We start from the raw sequence: 20,248 nt of genomic DNA, 5'->3' as shown, positions 1-20,248 counted from the left end.
GAGGTCAGTCTCCAGGTCTTACCACAACATATGCCCTCTCTTAGGGAGGACACGATTTCTCAGCTGCCTACCACTCCTTGTCCCTCAGCACCGTAGATAGGTTCTCCTCTCCTCTCTTCAGCTTAAAACAAGTAATTTAGTTAGCTCTGGATTTAGGGCAGTGCAAGTGCACAGGGAACCTAGCCAAAGGTGTGCACTACTACTACTACTACTCTATATTCTATATTTTATTCTATATTCCATATTTATGTGTACCTACTAAGAAAATTCATTAAAAAGCAACTGTACCAAAAGGAGTTATTGTGAAAATGAGGAATATTTAGTGGGGGGGGGAGAGAGACTCCAATTTTTGTTCTCATTCAGGGCATCATATTACCCCAGCAAGTTTTGGGGCCACCAAGCCACTCTGCCTTCCTTTCAGGTTTTTGTTTTCCTCCCTCCTTTTCCTCTGCTGTCTTCTTCTTTTGGCTACCCACCAGGAACACAGAGCAGCAACCAACACTGACTGACCTCTGTCTGACTAGCACCCAGACTTATATTCACTTCTTCTGGCCAGTCTAGACAAGCCCTAGCCAATCACTGTACCTAACTAAGAATTCTAAACCTGCAACTGCCATTCAGAATATGCACATCTTTGTTCCTTCTTTTGCATACTGGTAATTCTCCACTCAGTTGTCAGTGAATGTCCCCCAGGGACAGTTAAACCGACTTCCATCTGACCAGACAGAAGACTTTGCCCACCAAGCACATTGCAATACAATAACAGAATACATTACACAATACCCATTAAAACACAGTTTTGAATAAACAGGATTTCTTTGCAGGTTCATAGATGGACTATGACCCTATGTCAAGAGGTTAGACCTAGCCTTGGTAATGCACTGATTAGTCACATCCTGGTTAGTCTATGTGGGGCTGCCTTTTAAGACAGTTTAAAAACTCGAACAGGTGCAGAACTCTGCCACTTGGTTGCTGCTGGCTATTAGGAAACCAGAGTACATATGATACTATTACTGTATCAGATGCACTGGTTACAAAATCAAGTAGATCTGTATTATCCGGCAGTTCTGAAATGCAAGAATGAAATCTGCCCAAGGTGTATTACACCATCAGCAGTTACATTGCTCTGTTCCATATATTTTACTTATTCTGTATGGAGTTAAATACCACGGGGATAGGGTTCTAAAATAGTTTTCTTTAATGTCATCCAATATTAATCTTGGCAAGATCTTTATCCGCATTCAGTTCCGTTCTATGTCTAAATCCTGGCGTAAATATTTCCTTACCCACTTGCTCATAAATGTTCCTGGTGTATTAGAGTTGTGACTTTGAGGTGCTGTGGGTAGGTTGCTTCTGTGTCCAGTAAACTGGAAGATTTTCAGTTCTTGATGGAGTTGCATTTCCCTTAAAGGATCAGTGACATAGTTTGGGGATCCCCCTGGATCCAGTCTTGTCACTTGAGGCCCTGGTGGCTTCTATGTCTAGGAGTGACTATTTTTATCTCCTGAAGGTTCGACAGCTATGACCATTCATAGATTAGGGTAGCCTCAGCAATCAGTGTAGTAACCCTGGACCACTATAGCTTCAGTAATCCTTGCCCCTGAAACATTACAATCAATTGGTCTGCTATGGTGCATTCTACATAGGACTACCCTTGAAAATGGTGGGCAAGCTATATTTGGTACAGAATGTTTTTGCTATGATTTTAAGTGGGTAACAAAAAGCAAGATCCAAAAGGAGCTGCTTGAAAGAGCAGCATAGAATGTTTGTTACCTTGCCCTATTGTATGAAGATGAGCTTTCTAATAGTGTTAGTAAAGCCACAAAATCTAGAATTGTAAAGAAACAATAATTTATTTAATATGAAATCTTTCTTTTATTAGAGGTCACTGGATTGATTTTTGTTTTGAGAAAGAAAGTGTTCAATAATTGAGTGGTTTATGTTTTTTCGTGTTGGTTTTTAAAATCTTACTCACTTTGCCAGACCTTATAATCATAAGCAAATTTTGAAATACAAGTGCATCATAATCTTGTCAGAACACCCATCTTGCATTCTATGAGTGAGTACTGGTACTGAGTGAATAATTGCAGCCTTCAGGCAGTTTCGGCTGAATGAATTTTGCTGCTCTTAAATAAAAATAAAAATTCAAAGCTAATCCATTGTTTAATATTCCTAATTTAGATTTATTGCTTGATTTCAGAAGTATTAAGAGCAAAAGCTTTATTCATTAATTAAATGAACTCATTAATTAGAAGTATGTGGTTGGAGTCATTAATTAAAAGTATTTTCCAGTTTATATTTCCCTTTCCTGATGAGAGTCCCCCGTAAAATCTGTTTTCAAATAAACATGTATCTTCCCTCACACATCTCAATCTTCCACTATGTATGTTTCTTACACTGTGCACTCTTTATGATATAGAGTGACCGTAGTGGTGCATAGAATGCAAAAATACTGGCCTAGACCAAAATTCTGTGCCAACAAAAATGAAGTTATTTAACCTAATACTACAAATTCAAAGCAATCAATTTCATATATCTTTGCTTTTTTGAAATAAGTTATTCTATGGATAGGGTCCATGAGCAGGACTGTGGTCATAGGCCAATTCCACTGTAGAAAGAAGGGGTCAGTTTTCGCCCATTCTTTCTCCCCTACAGTTTCCTGAAAATGTGCCTCCACGAAGATGAATCAGTGTAGTCTATGGCACACAGGTTTGCAAGGGGATGATCCTCCACCCCCTTACTACTGCACTGAGCCTCCACTGAATGTCAGTCTCTGGAGCCCTTCCATTCACAGAAGGGACAAGCACCCATTGCCTGCTAGCAGTGGAGAAGAGTAAGGAGCCATTCTCTGGTAGTCCTACGATAGCAATATTGCTAGGCCTCCATCTGACTGTGGTGACCCATAATGAATTTCCCACATATTTCTGATCTGGTTGTCAAGGAAGGGTGGAAGGAAAGATTTTTTTTCCCTATGCTCTCTGCTTGTGTGAGACAAATGTAGAACTGAGAAGAATCTTATACATCAGCCTTCACAAACTTGGCACCCTCCCAGTATTTTAGATTACAACTCTTATCAGCTCTAGCCAGCATCAAAACATCTGGGAGAGAACCCGTTTAGTGAAGGCTGCTATACAGAATGCTTGCATAGTACTATCAGGTTCTTATCCTAACGTGTAGCTATACTGCTACTGTCAAAATATGCTTTTATATCATGTTTTCTATAAACCTGCGGCTTGCTTAGTATTCCACTTCTCCATTCCCCCCCTAAAAATGCTTATCTAGAACACAGCAACAGTAATTAATGCTAAGCAATCATATTAAGTACCTTTTCTAGAAAGAATTGTATGGTGACCATATGTTTTCTCAGAACAGTGGACAACATACTGTGACACTCTACCCTAGTCTCAGAGCGATACAAGATTCCAGGGGTTCTAGGCTTCCTTTTAGAAATGAGGCACAGCAGAGACTGTGGTGTCTTTAAAATATTATGATTTATTTGCACATATATACAACCTGAGCCTGTGATGCTGGGGTTTACAGCATCAACACCCCATACGGTCTTTATTTCTCCCATAGCCATAGCCTTGGATTCAAATAGAAATCAGCCATGGCTCTCTGTCTCTCTCTGCCTTTCCATCCTGCAGCTTTTTGCATCCAGCTTCTAGCTCATATAACTCCTCTCAACTTTGGCTTTCTCTGTTGAGGGAGGGGGCTCTACCCATTTGCCATCTAGCACGAGCCCTTTGATACTTTGTTGTTTCAATTAGTTATTAGCATTTGTTGGATCCAGGGATTAGAAGTGTCTGGCATCCAGTTTGGCACCTCAAGCCTCGATTAAATTCTAACACTTAAAAGGATCCAGGAATTTAGAGGTCTAGCACCCACAAACTCACAACACTATTCAGCCAAATAAAAACTTAGCTTGCTGTTTGCCACAAACAGTTCTTTACTTTTTAGATGACTTAAATTTTGTGGATAAATTTTGCTATTGTGTAAGCAATAAAAAAGTAAAGCATAAGTTTTAAATTGTTTCAAATATGCTTCATGTATTTTATTTTTTCAGGTTTATCTATAGATTATGCAGAAAACAGGCTTTATTGGATCAGTTCAGGAAATGGAACCATAAACCGATGCAATTTAGATGGTGGCAGTTTTGAAGTAATAGATTCAATGAAAGAAGAACTAACGAAAGCTACAGCCTTAACCATTATGGGTAAGTAAACAGCTAAATAAGCATGTTTGATATTCAGCATTTCATTTTCCTGTCAGCCTTTCAAAGTAACTCCCACGTTGCTCTGAAAGTACTTTCTTAGTGTAATTTTTTGAAGTTAGCCTCTTTTGTTTTAATTTTTTGGTTTAAACTATTGTTTGATGGATAAATTTTCATTGAGCTATAGTATAGAAATCTTCTTTTAAACTAGATGGTTTTAGAAACTTTGGAAGTTAGGTGATTTGGGGAGTGCATTATTTTTATCCATGGGAGTCTCTCTGCTCCATAGTGAATATAACATTATCAGTTATAGCCCCTTTTCTATTTTTGTACAAACCTTTCCATACCTCCCTTTTTGGTATTGTGGAATATCCGGCTTTTAGTATTTAGCTGTGCAAGTAAGTCAGGGCTGCTATTAAAGAACCAAGATCAGTTTCTAGAATTGCTAGTTTAGGACTGGTACAGGTATACCATGCCTCATCCATTAAGGACAGGGACCAGAGGTGGAAGAGCCTAGGGCAGCTCAGCCGGTAGAGCATTACACTATTAAACTTAGGTCTGTGGGTTCAAACTCCACATTGGGCAAAAGATTCCTGCATTGTAGCGGGCTGGACTAGATGACCCTCATGGTCCTTCCCAATGCTAGCATTCTATGATTCTTGCAAATTGCTTGATATAAATACTGCTCTGAACAAAACTGAGGGCGAATCTACATTCACGTTGTTTAATGCTAAAAACAAAAAAAGTTAAGGAATGGTTCTGATAACCATATAGCCCTATGACGTTCTTTTTAATAATGTGTTTTTAAAATGTGACACCAGAGCGCTCTGCAGAGCAACTAGTTGTGGTTCAAGGACCCGGTCCCCGCTTTGTGGAATGAAGACACACAGACACAGTGTATAAGGTTAATGGGCAAGAAAAGGCCACAACTTTATTGATTACAGCAAGTGAGAAGGTATTGGCTTAGGCATTGGACCACAACAGATTGACTCCACCCACTCGAAGAGGGGTGAGCCCAAAAGGGGTTTATTCACCAGAAGGTGGAGCCTGTTGATGCTAATACAACTATAAGCTTACCTGTGGGCGTGGAGCGCCAGCCAGGTGAGTGGGCAGGGGGCATAATGCCCCCTGCGTGACGCAGGAATCACATCCCGCCCACAACACCTCCCCTCTTGGAAGAGGAGAGGCTCTATCATACACTAGGTAGACCTTGTGAAAAGGAAGCAAAAGGAAACCGAATGGGACTTTTTCTGTCTTGATCTTTTAGAATGATATTTCTAATACTGTTCTAATAATGTTTAAATGGTGAGTGTAGATCCAGCCCCAGAACCACAGACACCCCACCACACAAGTACACAATTTTTTAAACAAGTAATAACAAGTTTTGGGGTTTTTTTGTTATTAAGAAGGAGACTATAGCACCATGGTATGCTTCAACTTAATTTCAAATCCTCATTACAAATCCTGACGATGTGGCACCCTTGTTAGTAACCATGGCTTTAGCTGGTGTAGCCACATGATAAATTGCTGCTGGTCACTGGAGGTGCTGCAGGCCTTTCTTAAAGCTCAGAAGAGCGGGTAGCCCACTCCTTGATATTTGTAGTTCAAGGTAAATCCTTATGATTTGCAGGGCTTGGTGAGGGATCTGGTGCTGGTAGGTCTATGTTGGATGGACCAGGGAGTAGGTCCATTTCCTTAGAGCTGCTGCTTTTCAGGGACTCTGAATCCAAGGACTCTGCATGTGTGACTGTGACGGGGACAAAGGATGTTCTGAACATTGTGCAAGCTTCCTACCCCATCTTCTGTAGGAGAATGCAGGATAGCCGGCTGCTGGGTTGGTAACAAGTAGGGTTTGGGGGCATACTGGTGTCAGGGGTGTCAGTGGTTCGCCTCATTGCCTGTTCTGCACTTTGGGAGTGGAAATAAACAAGTCAGGGATGGTTATTTAATTGGACTGGTTAGGCCATAACTAGGAGTCACAGCTGCAGATACAGTAAAGGAGGGTCAAACTGACATAATCTTTAAACAAAAGGTTTTGTAGCTTGGGCATTTAGATCTAATGCGAAGACCCATGCAATTATTTATAGCAATTAGTAATGAAGTATGTATAATTTGTGGTGGTTTGGCCAGTAAAATTGGTGCTTCTGAGGAGTAATCACATGTGACATGTTATTTTTACCCTACCTGCATCCTACAATGTAATACTCTGTAGTATCTGGAATTGACAATGACCAGCAGTATTGGAGCTGATTTAAAAACAATGACAGGAAAGGATCCTTTACTCTTATTAAGAATAACTATGTGTGGTTTTGTATGGCATTGCAGTGATCCACTGATGAAACCAATCTGCCTTATGAGATTTATTCATACAAAGTTAGAGGTCTGAGCCAAGTTTACCTTTTGTTTTCTGTTATTCAGGGAGTTTGAGGAACTGCAGAATGCTGCTTAGACTAAGTCAGGCTTCCTCAGCCTCGGCCCTCCAGATGTTTTGAGACTACAATTCCCATCATTCCTGACCACTGGTCCTGCTAGCTAGGGATCATGGGAGTTGTAGGCCAAAAACATCTGGAGGGCTGAGGTTGAAGAAGCCAGTTCCCTGTATCCACAAGGCAACTCTCCTCTTGTGCTGCAACTGAAAATGACATAGCCATGTCATGTTCTTCATTGTACTATGAAGGACCCTGTATCATGATGTCATCACATAGCACATTTTCCCAGCTCTAATGTAGCTTTTTGGCAGCCACTGACAGGATTAGGAAAACAATGAGGTGATGTCACAACAACATAATGTAAGTGATCCTTCGCATTACAAGAGAGATGGGAAAAGGGATCATGAGGATATACTTGTTAATCTCAAGTACAATGGGTTGTGCTTCCCTGACTGGAGCTGACAGACAGGGCAGTAACAGCAAATCACTATTTTTTTAGTTAGTTAAAAATGTGAAACTGGAAATGTTCAGATTTTGGGTATTTAGTTTTAATCAGGGTTGTCAAACTGTGATCTGTTGCCTAGTCAGTGTTTTCAGACTGTGCTCTACTACTTACTCCAACTGCTAATTTTGCCAAACTCAGAGGTGGTGGTGGTAGGGGGAGAGTCTGTTGTTGCTGTGTTTAGTTTCTTCTGCCTGCATCAGTGAGGGTGTGTTTTAATTTTGGGGGAGCAGAGAACTCAAACAGGCAGTGCTGCTGGTGCCAACCACCAGACTCTGCCTGCACCATTACTAGACCCATTTGGTTTTCCAGCACTATGGGCACATATGAGCCTGACGTTGGCACTGCCAAAGAGGCAGGATCAAAAACTGAACCATTTTAAATTAATAATGATTATTACTTGTTGTCATGGGAGCTGGAAATGCTTTTAAAACTTAGGGTATTTTTTAAGTTTTAAAAAACAATTCTGCAGCAATTCACAATGCCTGGCTCTATGAGAAGGAGGGTTCCTTTGGCTCTTGTTGAGAGCCCAAGTGCCTAGGGAGCTGTTGATGAAGAATGTGTGTGTGTTGTTGTTTTTTTAAGTAATACAGAGGAGGAATGAGGAGGAGGATAGACAGCTCTGCTGCTGTAAGAAGTAGGATTGGTGGTGTTTGGGGATCCCTAGATCGTGCTGAAGACCCCTTTATGTTTGGCACTGGCCCTGCAAATTGTGATGGGTACTCCGATGGTGTTTGTGCAGGGGGAATGGTCTCAAGTTCCATCACCAGTTAAAGAGCATAAATGGTAGGAGAAATGTAGTTGCCAGACAGAATAGGGCAGCATTGTGCTAGGCAAATTAATGGCTCAACTAAGTCTAAGCAACTAATTAAATTCATATTCCCCCAATAGCTGTTTCAGTAGCTACCGTTTCTGTCGCTTACTAAATAAAATGGTGAAATTGCATCTACATATTCAGAAGTGCCCACTTTAGCCCTTAAAATTATTGTTCATTCCGCTGCCCATTTTTTTGTAAGGAGAACAGCCTCCCCTCATGCACCCTTTGCCCGAATCAAACTCCTCTTCCCAGATGCTTGGAAGCTGTGGCTGGATGGCTGCATGGGAGCCGGTTGAAGTTAAATCCTTTGAAGACACAGGTCCTCTCGCTGGGTCGGGATGACATGGGGTTGGGCGGCCAAATCCCATCTCTTGCGGGGGCTCAATTAGTGCCAGCGCCTTCTGTCAAGAGCTTGGGTGTAACCTTCAACGCCTCCCTTTCTATGGAGGCGCAGGTTGCAGCCACAGCAAAGGTGGCATTTTTTCATCTCCGCCATATTAAGCAGTTGGTCCCTTACCTTTCTCGCCCTGATCTGGCCACAGTGATACATGTGACGGTCACCTCCAGGCTTGATTATTGTAACTCAGTCTACGTGGGGATGCCCTTGAAGCTGACCCAGAAATTCCAGCGGGTGCAGAATGCCGCAGCGAGGCTCCTTAGGGGGTCCTTGCCGCAGGATCACATTCATCCATGCTTTACCAACGCTGCCCACCATGCGTTCTATCACCGGAACCAGGCAGAGGGGGAGTCAATCAACAACTACACCACTGCCCTGCGACAGGCTGCAATGCACTGCGAGTTCTGAGACTTAGACGATGCCCTGATGGATCGAATCATCTGCGGGGTCCGGGACATCCATCTGCAATGGCGTCTCCTCGCCAAACCAGACCTCACGCTACAGAAAGCCATTGAGGAGGCTGTGGCCTCAGAAGTTGCTGATCCGCAAGTCCAGCAGCCCGTGTCTTGCTAGGAAGCCAGTTCCAGTGCATCACGAAGAGGCCAGCAGTGATGAGGAATCCTCCAGTGAAGACGATGACGTGCACCAGACAAAGCGGGAGCGCAGGAAGTTCCAACAAAAGTCCAAGGGCCAACTGGAATGTGCCGGCTGCGGAGGCAACCATTCCCGTGCCAAGTGTCGATTCAGAGACACCATCTGTTGGATGTGTTCCAGAAAGGGCCACATTGCTAAGGTCTGCCGATCAGCTCCGTCTGCCCCCCCCTTCACCGACTCGCAAGTCCAAGTCTTCACTCCAGTCTGCCAAGGAAAGGTGTTTCGCTCTCACCAACTGCCGCTGCCCGTCTGGAACCACGATTGGCCAAACTGACTCACCTACGCGACGCAAGCTGAACGTCATGGTGCTCATTGAAGGAGCTCCATGTGACATGGAGATCGACACTGGGTCTGCCCTGTCCATCGTGTCTTGGAACACCATCAAAAGACTGGTACCCAGAGTGTCCAAAAGGCAACTTGACTCTCACCACATACACCTGAGAGACTACCAGGGAAATGACATTCCCATGGTAGGCGTTGGCCGGTTCCAGGTTGCCTTCAAGGATTTTTTGGGCCTGCTCCGACTGGTGGTGGTTGAAGGTCAGCGGCCAAGCCTCCTAGGGCTAGACTGGTTTGATGCCCTTGGCCTGGAAGTCACCGGCATCAACTGCATCTCTAACGCAGAGACTGAGGGTCTGGTCAAAGACTTTGCCGAGGTTTTTGACGACACTTTGGGGCAATATACAGGTACGCCCATCTCCTTTAGCCTTGATCCACAAGTCGCCCCCATCAAGCTAAAGCCACACCGGGTTCCCTTTGCTCTCAAGGCTAAGGTGGACGAACAACTGGACAAGCTGATCGCCCAAGGAGTTTTGGAGCCGGTTGACCACGCCAAGTGGGAAACCCCCATCGTCACGCCTGTCAAGCCAGATGAGTCGGTGAGAATCTGCGCTGACTACAAGTGCACGATCAACAAGGCACTTCAGCAGCACGCTTATCCGGTTCCTGTTGTCCAACACCTGCTGCATTCCCTGGGTGAGGTCTTCGCTAAGCTGGACCTTGCCCAAGCCTATCAACAACTGCCCATCGATGATGCCACTGCTGAAGCCCAGACGATCGTCACCCACCAAGGGGCATTCCGTTGCCGCCGGTTGCAGTTCGGGGTGAATGTGGCTCCTGGCATCTTCCAAAGCCTTATGGAGCGTCTCCTGCAAGGGCTTCTGGGCGTTGTCCCATATTTTGATGACGTCTTGGTGTCCGCAGACTCACACCAGCAGCTGTTCGAGTGCCTCCGTGCCATGCTGACCAGGTTCCAAGAGACCGGGCTCAAGGTAAAGAGGGAGAAGTGCCAGATTGCTGTTCCACAGGTGGAGTTCCTGGGCTATCTTATCGATGCCTCCGGCCTTCACCCGACCACATCCAAGATCCGCGCTATCCAGCAGGCCCCCATCCCAAAGAACAAGACAGAGTTGCAGGCATTCCTGGGGCTGCTGAACTTTTATAACATGTTCCTGCCCCACAAAGCCACAGTGGCTGAGCCTCTTCACCGACTCCTCAGCACAAAGACGCCTTGGTCCTGGGGTCATCGGGAGACGGCGGCCTTCAATGCAGTCAAGGCTCTCCTTTCATCAGACAGTGTGCTGGTACAGTACAGTGAAGCCAGGCCACTGGTCCTTGCCTGCGACGCCTCACCTTTTGGCATTGGCGCTGTCCTTAGTCACCGTTTTCCAGACGGAAGACAAGCACCGCTCGCCTACTTTTCCAGGACGCTATCTCCGACGGAACGGAATTACAGCCAGCTCGACAAGCAGGCACTGGCACTTGTGGCTGGAGTGAAGAGGTTCCATGAATACCTCTATGGCAGGACCTTTGACCTCATCACTGACCACAAGCCGCTCCTGGGCCTCCTCGCCGGTTATCGTCCAACTCCACCAGTCCTCTTGCCACGCATGCTGCGATGGACTGTTTTCCTGGCTGCCTACCACTACCGGCTCGTCCATCGCCCAGGGAAATCGATGGGCCATGCCGACGCCCTCAGCCGTTGCCCTCTTCCAGCGTTTGTGGAAGACCCGGCTCCAGCTTCATCGCTCCTCCTGAGGATCTTCCGGCAGCGCCTGTATCGGCTGCCACTGTGGCCTCCACATCTGCCCAGGATCGCACCATCAGCTGTGTGCTCAACTGGATGTGGAGGGGGTGTCCACAAGGGCCTTTTGCATCGGAGTTCCAACCATTCGCAACCAGACAACATGAACTCTCGGCTCATCGCGGCTGTCTGCTGTGGGGAGACCGCGTCGTGATTCCCCAAAGACTCCGTCAACGCGTCCTGGAGGCTCTGCATGTTGGCCACCTGGGAATCGTCAAAATGAAGGCATTGGCTCGGTGTTACGTCTGGTGGCCTAACATGGAGGATGCCATCACTGCCTGGGTGTCCGCCTGTCAAGCGTGCCAAGAATCGAGGCCTGCAACTTCAGTACATAACAAACTGCACTGGCTCCCAGTGGAGTACAGGGTCAGGTTTAAGGTGCTGGTTTTGACTTTTAAAGCCCTACGCGGCCTAGGACCCACTTACCTATGGGACCGCCTCTCCTGGTATGCCCCACGGAGGACCTTAAGGTCCACAAATGACAACACCTTGGAGGTTCCAAGTCACTAAGTGGTTAAATTGGTCTGAACTAGGGCCAGGGCCTTTTCAGTACTGGTACCAACTTGGTGGAAGCTCTGTCACAAGAGACTAGAGCCCTGCAGGACTTGACATCTTTCTGCAGGGCCTGCAAGACTGAGCTGTTCCACCTGGCCTTTGGTTTGGACTCAGTCTGACCCTTATGTTTTCCCTCTCCTTACGGTTTTGATCCATGGGCTACTTTTAAAATGAGGCTGCATTTTAAATTGCATTTTAACCTGTATTTTAAATTGGTCCCCCCCATTATGTTTCTATTGTAATTTTACTGGTGTTAGCCGTCCTGAGCCCGGCTCTGGCCAGAGAGGACAGGGTATAACTAAAAAAAATTATTATTATTATTATTATTATTATTATTATTATTATTATTACTACTACTACTACTACTACTACTACTATTAGCTTTCCTGGAGAAAGATGGGGGCTAGCACTATCTTTAAGGGATTTTTCTTCTCACAAATATATCATCACTGAAGAACAATTAGCATGGCTTGCCCCACTTTACCTGTTATTGGGTGATCAGGAGTCGCCATGGGGAGGGGCAGCATTGCAGATCTAGTCTCTTGACAGCAGCATCACTCTTGCATGCAGGGCCAGTGTGGGGACAGGGCTGGATAGCAGATGGCCTCTGTATGCAGAGAGGAAGACCCCAGCCCAGTTGGTGAAATCAGCAATGAGTGGAGATAGGATGATTCACTCTTCGTTTTTCCTGAGTCTTGGCAACAATGCTGCAAGGCCAGTGTTGATTCGCCCCTCTCATATGCGAGTCCTGGGGCAGTTCCCTTCAGTTCCACGCCCCCCACCTAAAAAAAGCTCCACTTCACATTGCATTTGTTAGCAGGTAGCAATAAAGTTGAGAACCAACACCCTTCTTCCTTAGAAAGACCTTGATTTAGGCATTGATTTGGATTTTCTTAGACAATCTACATTTGGTGAACAGCGAGTCATTGTGAGGCAGGTCACAGTGGATATGCAAGGGGCAGGGGCATCTTCTTTGGAGATGTTCTTTAGTCTTGTTCAAGCCCATCCCACTTGTGACTAAAAATTGATGTAAATATGTCAAACAAGCTTTCTGTTAGTTAAGTGATAAATATAATATATTAGAACAAATAAACTAGGTACATAATTGATAAAATATGATACTGACAGTTCAAATTAGAATTAAGTATTGTTCTAGTAGTCAAGCTTTCTGAAATGCACATATCAGCTGCGCATTTTTATATACTCTTATATAATGTAAAATTGTTTTCATTGTGTACCATGGTGATTTTAACAAAGATTTAATGGAAAGGTCCCCTGTTTTCCTCCATCTCATTTTCTGTGATAACCATGGCCGAAGGCAAAAAAAGTTCCTTTCCAATTCTTCATGTTTGTTTTGTATATGCACCAGGATATGCATGCATCCTAGCAAAATTGTCATAGGATTTGATAACCAATAATTAAGACTGTAACTACTACAATAACATACATTTTTATTGAATACAGAGGCAAACAAATGACAAATACTTTGAATACCTGAAGTGTTTTACTTATTTCACACAGTCTGGAAATGTAGAAAGTTGTAGCTTACATTTTAAATTAAATGATGCATACACTATATTATATTATTACATTACATTACTATATTATATTAATTAAATTATATTATATTATATTATATTATATTATATTATATTATATTATATTATAATATGACTTCCCCTAAACAGATATTTATCTATGTACTCTTTAGCAATTCAATGAGTCCTGAATTGGTTATAATGACAGGCAATATTCGCTATAACAAAAGTTAAATACATACAGTCGTACCTCCGCTTACATATCCCTTTGCTTATGTAAACTTCGGGATACGTAAATGGCAAACCCAGAAGTATATTTTTTGGGTTTTGCTGCATGCAAATGCGCAGAAGCAGTCCCTCCGGTCGTGGAAACCTCGGGATTCAACCGCAGCTCTGGAATGGATCATGTCTGCAACCAGGGGTACCACACCTAAATTTTCTAACTGCCACAATATTCTTAAGCACATTAGCAGTAATAAATGAAATATATCTGGGCAATTTGTCCAGTTATAAGTACAGTATATGGTTGTCATCTCTTAAGGATTTAAACAATCATTAATGAAAATTAATACCCCATCAGAATCTGTATTCAAAGTATTGTTTCAACTCTTGAAGGAAAAGATGTATCACTAAATACAGACGTGTTACTGTATATATATTTGTCTGTATGTGTGTGTATTTGTCTGTGCGTGCTCTCATACACACAGGTATATATATATATATACACACCTGTATATCATTATAAACCAACTACAGAAATAAGTTTATAATTAGCTACTGGAAAACACTGTTGGCATAAATTGATTACATATTTTTAAATGTAACGTAATACTTAAAATATTAAAATAAAATAGTATGTGGATAGCACAGGTAGGTATTTTAATTTGATCTGTCTATTCTAATATTGATACACTTTAATATTATGCAGTTAATCAACTATTTAAATGAAAACAAATGTTAGTGCTTAAGAATGTGTGAAGGACGCTTAAAAAGTATACAAGTTTTCTGCTTACATAACACACTTGCTGTCTGTACATAATAGATGGAACTTAAACTGTGTTCTTCTGTGTTTTCTCTGTTCCAACTGAATGGGAACAAACATTGCTCTTTGGCTTAAGGCTATGTATTTGGCAGGTGAGCATAGAAAATCTCCTTTTGAATAACTAGGCTCTTTTATTTCTTTACTTCTTTACTTCACATTGAAATGTCAAGTCTTCCTGGTTCCTCAAAATGTAGTTGATTGCCTAGCTTTTGTGTGACTGGAACTTTTAGTTCCTGAGCTTAGTCAAATTTATTAATGGTTTTCCCAATATGATGAAATTACAACTTCTACTGTAATTAAAGAATAGTTGTACAAAGGAAATGGCATTGGCTCACAGTTAGATTTTAATGGGATTTATGCAGCCTAAGAAGGATTTTAGCCATTGTCACTGCAAAGATGAAAACAAGATAACAGCATGTGGCTATTTTTGAGAATTCTGTTTTGATTTTTTGAATTTTTTTTAATTGTATAGGTGCAGGAGACTGCAAAGAAGGCCAATACTCTAAGGGCTAGTGATGAGATAACCCTGTGCTGAATTGTCTTCTAATTCTAATGTCTGTTGTGAAAAAATGATTCTGTGATCTGAGAACAAAGATAACAGGATTGTCTAATTACATGATTGGAATTAGCAGGAGAGGTAGGTGGACTAGAGACTATTTACTATTTATGCAAATAGCAACTATCTTAATTAGTAGTGCAATAGGCAGAAGAGCCTCACCATGACATGTTCCTTTGGGGTATGCTGAAGTGAAGAATACATGTTGCTCAGATTGCACAGGGAAGCTCCCGGTTGCGGAGTTACCTGGTATAGGACTTGACAAGGAGCAAGAATTTTGTTAGGCCCAGTAGTTGAACGGTACTGTGAACATTCCGCTTATTAATTGCACAGGGAGCTACTATTTGAACACTTCTTTGTATGACTGAAGTCGGCAGAGTCTGACTCCTGACTGCCTCACTTTTGCAATGCTAGAACAGTGAAGGGTATGGCTAACATCCTAAACAATATCTAGCAATGATACTGACTGAAGCAAACATAGTCTCTCATTGCATGGATTTTGGGTTCCCGTTACAGCATTTATACATGGGTAGCCTAGGCATACAATAAATAAATAAATGCAGTACTGTGAGTTTTGATCAATCATAAATAACATAGGAAGGGTGAAAGTGTTTGTTATAGTGAATAGAATTTGTCTTAGTGCTGGAGGAGGATAGTGTTGTCTAACTTTTTCTCTATTTGCATGTTGTTGTTCTGTATCCATCTAACAGAACTGGGCCAGGCTTGATGATCTGGTCCATAATTAGAAATTCTCTTTCATAGATCCATTGTATTATTTAATGCTGTTGCTGTCCCCATCTTATGTCCATGCCAGTGGCTGTAAAAACACATTCATTGTACCTTTTCAGAAACATTTACAATAATAATAACGTGTACAGAACAATCTTTTCACAGAATCATTGGTTTAGGAGATGCCATTATCATTTTATAAATTTATCATATTGCACAGGAAGTGGATACCATCACATTTGAATTTAATTAACCTGTAGATCTGTTTAAAAAGTTAGAAAAAAAATGCATTCATTATTACTCTGTTCAGTGAGGCATTCACAATGTATGCACAAAGCATCTGTATAGATTCCTAATAAACACTGAATCTCTATGCATTATGAGTAAGAAAAGAACGAGTCTATGCCACTGGTATATATGAAATGACGTGATACATATATTTGGGCTCCAATCTATACCTACTTGCTGGGTGATAACCCCCAGTGAACTCAATGACTGGGATCCAGTTGATGCCCTTATGCCTCTGACAGAAAAAGAGGGGAGGTATATTTTACTGATTCCCCCTCAACCCTGCATCTTCTAAAAAACAACGTCAAATAATTGGGTGACTCTCCTTAAGAAGGTGACATGGGGAGGGGGAAAGACAAAATGACAATACTCCCCCCCCCCCTTTCAGCAGTCGACATGTCTGTTGGTTCAAAAGGCCACCCCTTCCACGAGTGCAGTGGGAGATATTGCTGCGTAGACATATTTAAGATTGTTCTGTTAATCTTAGCTGCTTTGATTTTCTGTTAATCATAGCTGCTTTGCTTTTCTGTTCTCATGTTTGCTTCAAGAGTATTTTTTAAAAGTAAATTAATTATATGCCTGATTTACAAAATATCAGATATATATGGGATCAGCAGCCCACTTTATTGCACTATTGCAATATAGTGTCTTCTAAATTTAAAAAGCAATTGAAGAGGTACTAAAAGGGAATTGGCTTCAATAGGAGTGGGTGGGTGCCACTGATGTCCCCATAATGTCCTCGAGTTGTACTACAACAGGTCATTTGCAGGGGAGGGGCAGATTTGGCTGCTGAGAGCAGCTCTGTCACTCCCATGGTCGGCAGAGTTAGAATAAAGAAAGGGAGAGGGAATGGGAAGGACCACTGTACCACCACCACCACCACCAAGGATAAGCCCCTTGAAATTTTTTAAAAGAATTTTAACCCTTCAAGTCATACCTATTTTCAGGAGAGTGATTTTTGGCCCTTCCTAAAATTTGAGCCAAATGTTCTCATTTGTGAACTTTGGTTCAGCCCCAGAAATTACATTTTTCTTGGTTGATTCAATAAAAGCACAAAAGTGGGGAGTGGGGAGGATATGAAACCTTGGGTGAGGTTGTGTGTTTTGTGTGAGAGCCTGGAGAAAGGAGGCTGAGTATTATAGCTTGTTGGGCTATTGAGTTGTAAATTAATTAAAAGCAAGCTGCTCAGTGGAATTAGGGAAATGTTTAGACTTTGTTGTTCTCTGTGGAAAGCTAACCTAAGGCATTCTATGATGATGAAACAGGAGTCTATCCCCTTGGGGACATTAGCATATCACTAGGTAGACCCCGGTGAAGGCACTGACCTGGTGTTCTGAGAGCATATTTTTGCAATGTTAATTAGTGATAAGGGCTTATTGGCTGTCAGGCAATTCAGCAAACAATAAAGAAAGGAGCTGGTCTTCTAATAGCTAGGACTTGTGCTGACAAACAACTTTGCTATTTGTTATTAATGACATGTGTTTGTTGCCTCATTACACAACACTTAAGCAGATATGTCAACAGGCAGTGTCTTAATAAGACCTTAGAAGACCCAACTGCTTCCTCTTCAGGAAGCCTGCCATTCTGCACCTTTAGCCAGCGGAGGGATGCCTGCCTCACCCCCTGCAGACTGACTGGGTGAGAGCCCACATTGGCTCAATCTGCCAGGGGAGCGGGGCTATAACGAGACCTGGGCTGACGAGGTCTCCCTTTTGGGGGGAATGGCTTTGGAGGGAGGTAAGGGCAACATAACATAACATCATATTCCCTGGGGATAGCCTTGCCCTAATTGTTTAAAATGTTTAAAGTTGTTTTAACTGCTTTTTAATGTGTGTGTGTTTTAATTGAGGGGGGGGGTTGTCTTTAATTAAGGGAGGTAAGATGTGCCTTGGAAGAGGGGAGCTGGGGAGAGCAGTGGAAGACTCCACTTGCAATAGTTCTGAGCAATGGGAGGTATGGAGTGGGGCAGGCCTTGTAAGGGGCACACGGCCAGCCAGATGCCTGTGTGAAACCCACAAGCAGGACCTAAGCACAAGAACACCCTCCCCTCCTGTGGTTTACAGCAAGTGATATTCAGAATCATATTGCCTCTAACCGTGTCAGCACAGCATAGTTATGGTACTAAAAGGTAAAGGGACCCCTGGCCATTAGGTCCAGTCGCGGACGACTTGGGGTTGCGGTGCTCATCTTGCTTTATTGGCCAAGGGAGCCGGCGTACAGCTTCCGGGTCATGTGGCCAGCATGACTAAGCCGCTTCTGGCGAACCAGAGCAGTGCAACACAAATACCTTCCCACCGGAGCGGTACCTATTTATCTACTTGCACTTTGACATGCTTTCGAACTGCTAGGTTGGCAGGAGCAGGGACCGAGTAACGGGAGCTCACCCCGTCGCAGGGATTTGAACTGCCGACCTTCCGATCAGCAAGTCCTAGGCTCTGTGGTTTAACCTACAGCGCCACCCGGGTCCCTAGTTATGGTACTAGCTAGTTATGATACTAGCTAACGATAAAATTATCTTCTGAGAATTTGTCTAACCCTTTCTTAGAAACCCATCTAAATTAGTGGCTGTCGCTCCCTACTATGAGTTTAGCTATGTTCTGCGTGATGAAGAACTGGATCTTTCAACATACAGCTTCACATGAGTTCTAGTGTCATGAGAGAGGGAGGAGGAAAAAGTCATGTATCCACTTTCTCCATGCCATGCATCATTTTATAAACTTCTGTCACATCACCTCTTACCTTTCCTCTAAACCAAAAAGCCATTCATGCTGAAATCTTTCCTCACAGGAGAATTGTTCCATCCCCTTGATTGTTTTCATTGCCCATTTCAGAATCTTTTCCAACTCAAGTATATCCTTTTTGATATGAGACTGTGCACATTATTTCAAATGCAGTTGCACCATAGATTTGTATAATTGCATGATGATAGAGGTAGTTTTATTTTCAGTTCCTTTACTAATGATCCCGAGTATGGAATTTGCCTTTTTCACAGCTGTCAGTTGATTATTATTCATCTTTAGAATTCCTGTGTGAACCCTTCAATAACATACTGATGATCCTGTGTTTTCTGATTGAAAATAATGAGCTTTTTTCAGCAAGAGAAAATATTAATTCAATTTACCTATTTTATTAATCTTTATTTAATGCATGCATTATTTAATTACATCCTGCTTTTTGACCATATGATCTCTAAGGCAATTTATAACAATCAATTTTTTTAAAAAAATCTTAGACAATTATATAAAACAGAACATATATAACTTATACAAAGCAGACCACAGTAAGAGAACAATGGGTTTTATCCAACAAAGTCATCCCATTAGTGCAAGAACTTTTTTCCAGGAAGTATTTGCTTAAATACTTCCTGGTTCCTCCAGCCTTTCCTAGGAGATTTGAGGGGCATGAGGTATGAGGATAGGAGAACGAAAGTCCCATTACAAAGGCAGAAGTCCACATTAACATGTCCCAAATGAACAGACAGGTAAAAATATGCGCCCCCATACAAGATGCAACAGAAAGACATATTTCCCCATACATGTAAGTTATGCAACAATACCTACAAGTATTGACCTACGGTCAATCCAGGATAGCAAAATCCACTTCCTTCACATGTGTGTTCTGGACCCTTTTTTATTCTCCTAGGCTTTTAAAAATGTTTGGGCTTTTTAATAAGAACTAAGAAATTACCGTAGTCCTAAGCCTGTCATCCTATGGACATTTACCAGGAAACACAAGTGTTCTTACTTAAAGAATATGCATGTATAAGTATTGTATTGATAGAGTATATGCATGTATTGATAGAGTTTTATCATTTTATTTGTAAACTGCCCGGAAACCTGATCTTGAGGAGTGTGGTAAAAATTATTTAGTAAGATAAATAAATACATGGTGAGAAAGTAGGTGCCTGAGTCATAATTTTGGTGGTGAACTTACCATATTTTTTGCTCTGTAAGACTCACCCCCCCCCCTAAAAAAGTAAGGGGAAATGTGTGTGTGTTTTATGGGGTGAATGCAGGCTGCGCAGCTATCACAGAAGCCAGAACAGCGAGCTTTCACTGCGCAGCGATCCCTCTTGCTGTTCTGACTTCTGAGATTCAGAATATTATTTTTTTGTTTCCCTCCTCCAAAAACTAGGTGTGTCTTGTGGTCTAGTGCATGTTATAGAGCGAAAAATGTGGTATTTGATTGTCTGGCATTTGCCTTAATAAAGAGTTCCCCTTTCAAAAAACGAAAAAGCAACAGCAGTAGACATGTCCTCTAAAGTCTCTGCTCCTTCTTGCTTTTCCCCTTACCAGCCATTTTACAAGCACAAGTTGTCATAGGTTGCTGGGACTGGTCTCATAACTTCCAGGAAATAGTTCTGGAGCCATTGATAGTGCTGGCCTGCTCTGTGTTTTTAAAAGGCAACTTGCATGATGATTCTGTATAATATACCAGCTTTTGAGACA

At 42.6% G+C, this 20,248-nt stretch overlaps 1 protein-coding gene across 3 annotated transcripts in view; it reads left to right on the top strand.

Annotated features, from left to right (window-relative positions):
* LRP1B (LDL receptor related protein 1B) overlaps positions 1–20,248 on the top strand; it is a 744,879-nt gene that overhangs the window by 595,740 nt on the left and 128,891 nt on the right. For all 3 annotated transcript variants that reach the window (XM_081928170.1, XM_081928171.1, XM_081928169.1), the window contains one exon: positions 4,064–4,213. In XM_081928170.1, coding sequence (XP_081784296.1) covers positions 4,064–4,213 — 150 coding nt within the window. The remainder of the gene's footprint in view (positions 1–4,063; positions 4,214–20,248) is intronic.

Source organism: Podarcis melisellensis (assembly GCF_964234715.1).
Source record: "Podarcis melisellensis genome assembly, chromosome: 1".
Classification (NCBI taxonomy): Eukaryota; Metazoa; Chordata; class Lepidosauria; order Squamata; family Lacertidae; genus Podarcis; species Podarcis melisellensis.
Note: the sequence above shows the minus strand (reverse complement) of the source record. Positions and strands in the feature narration are given on the sequence as shown.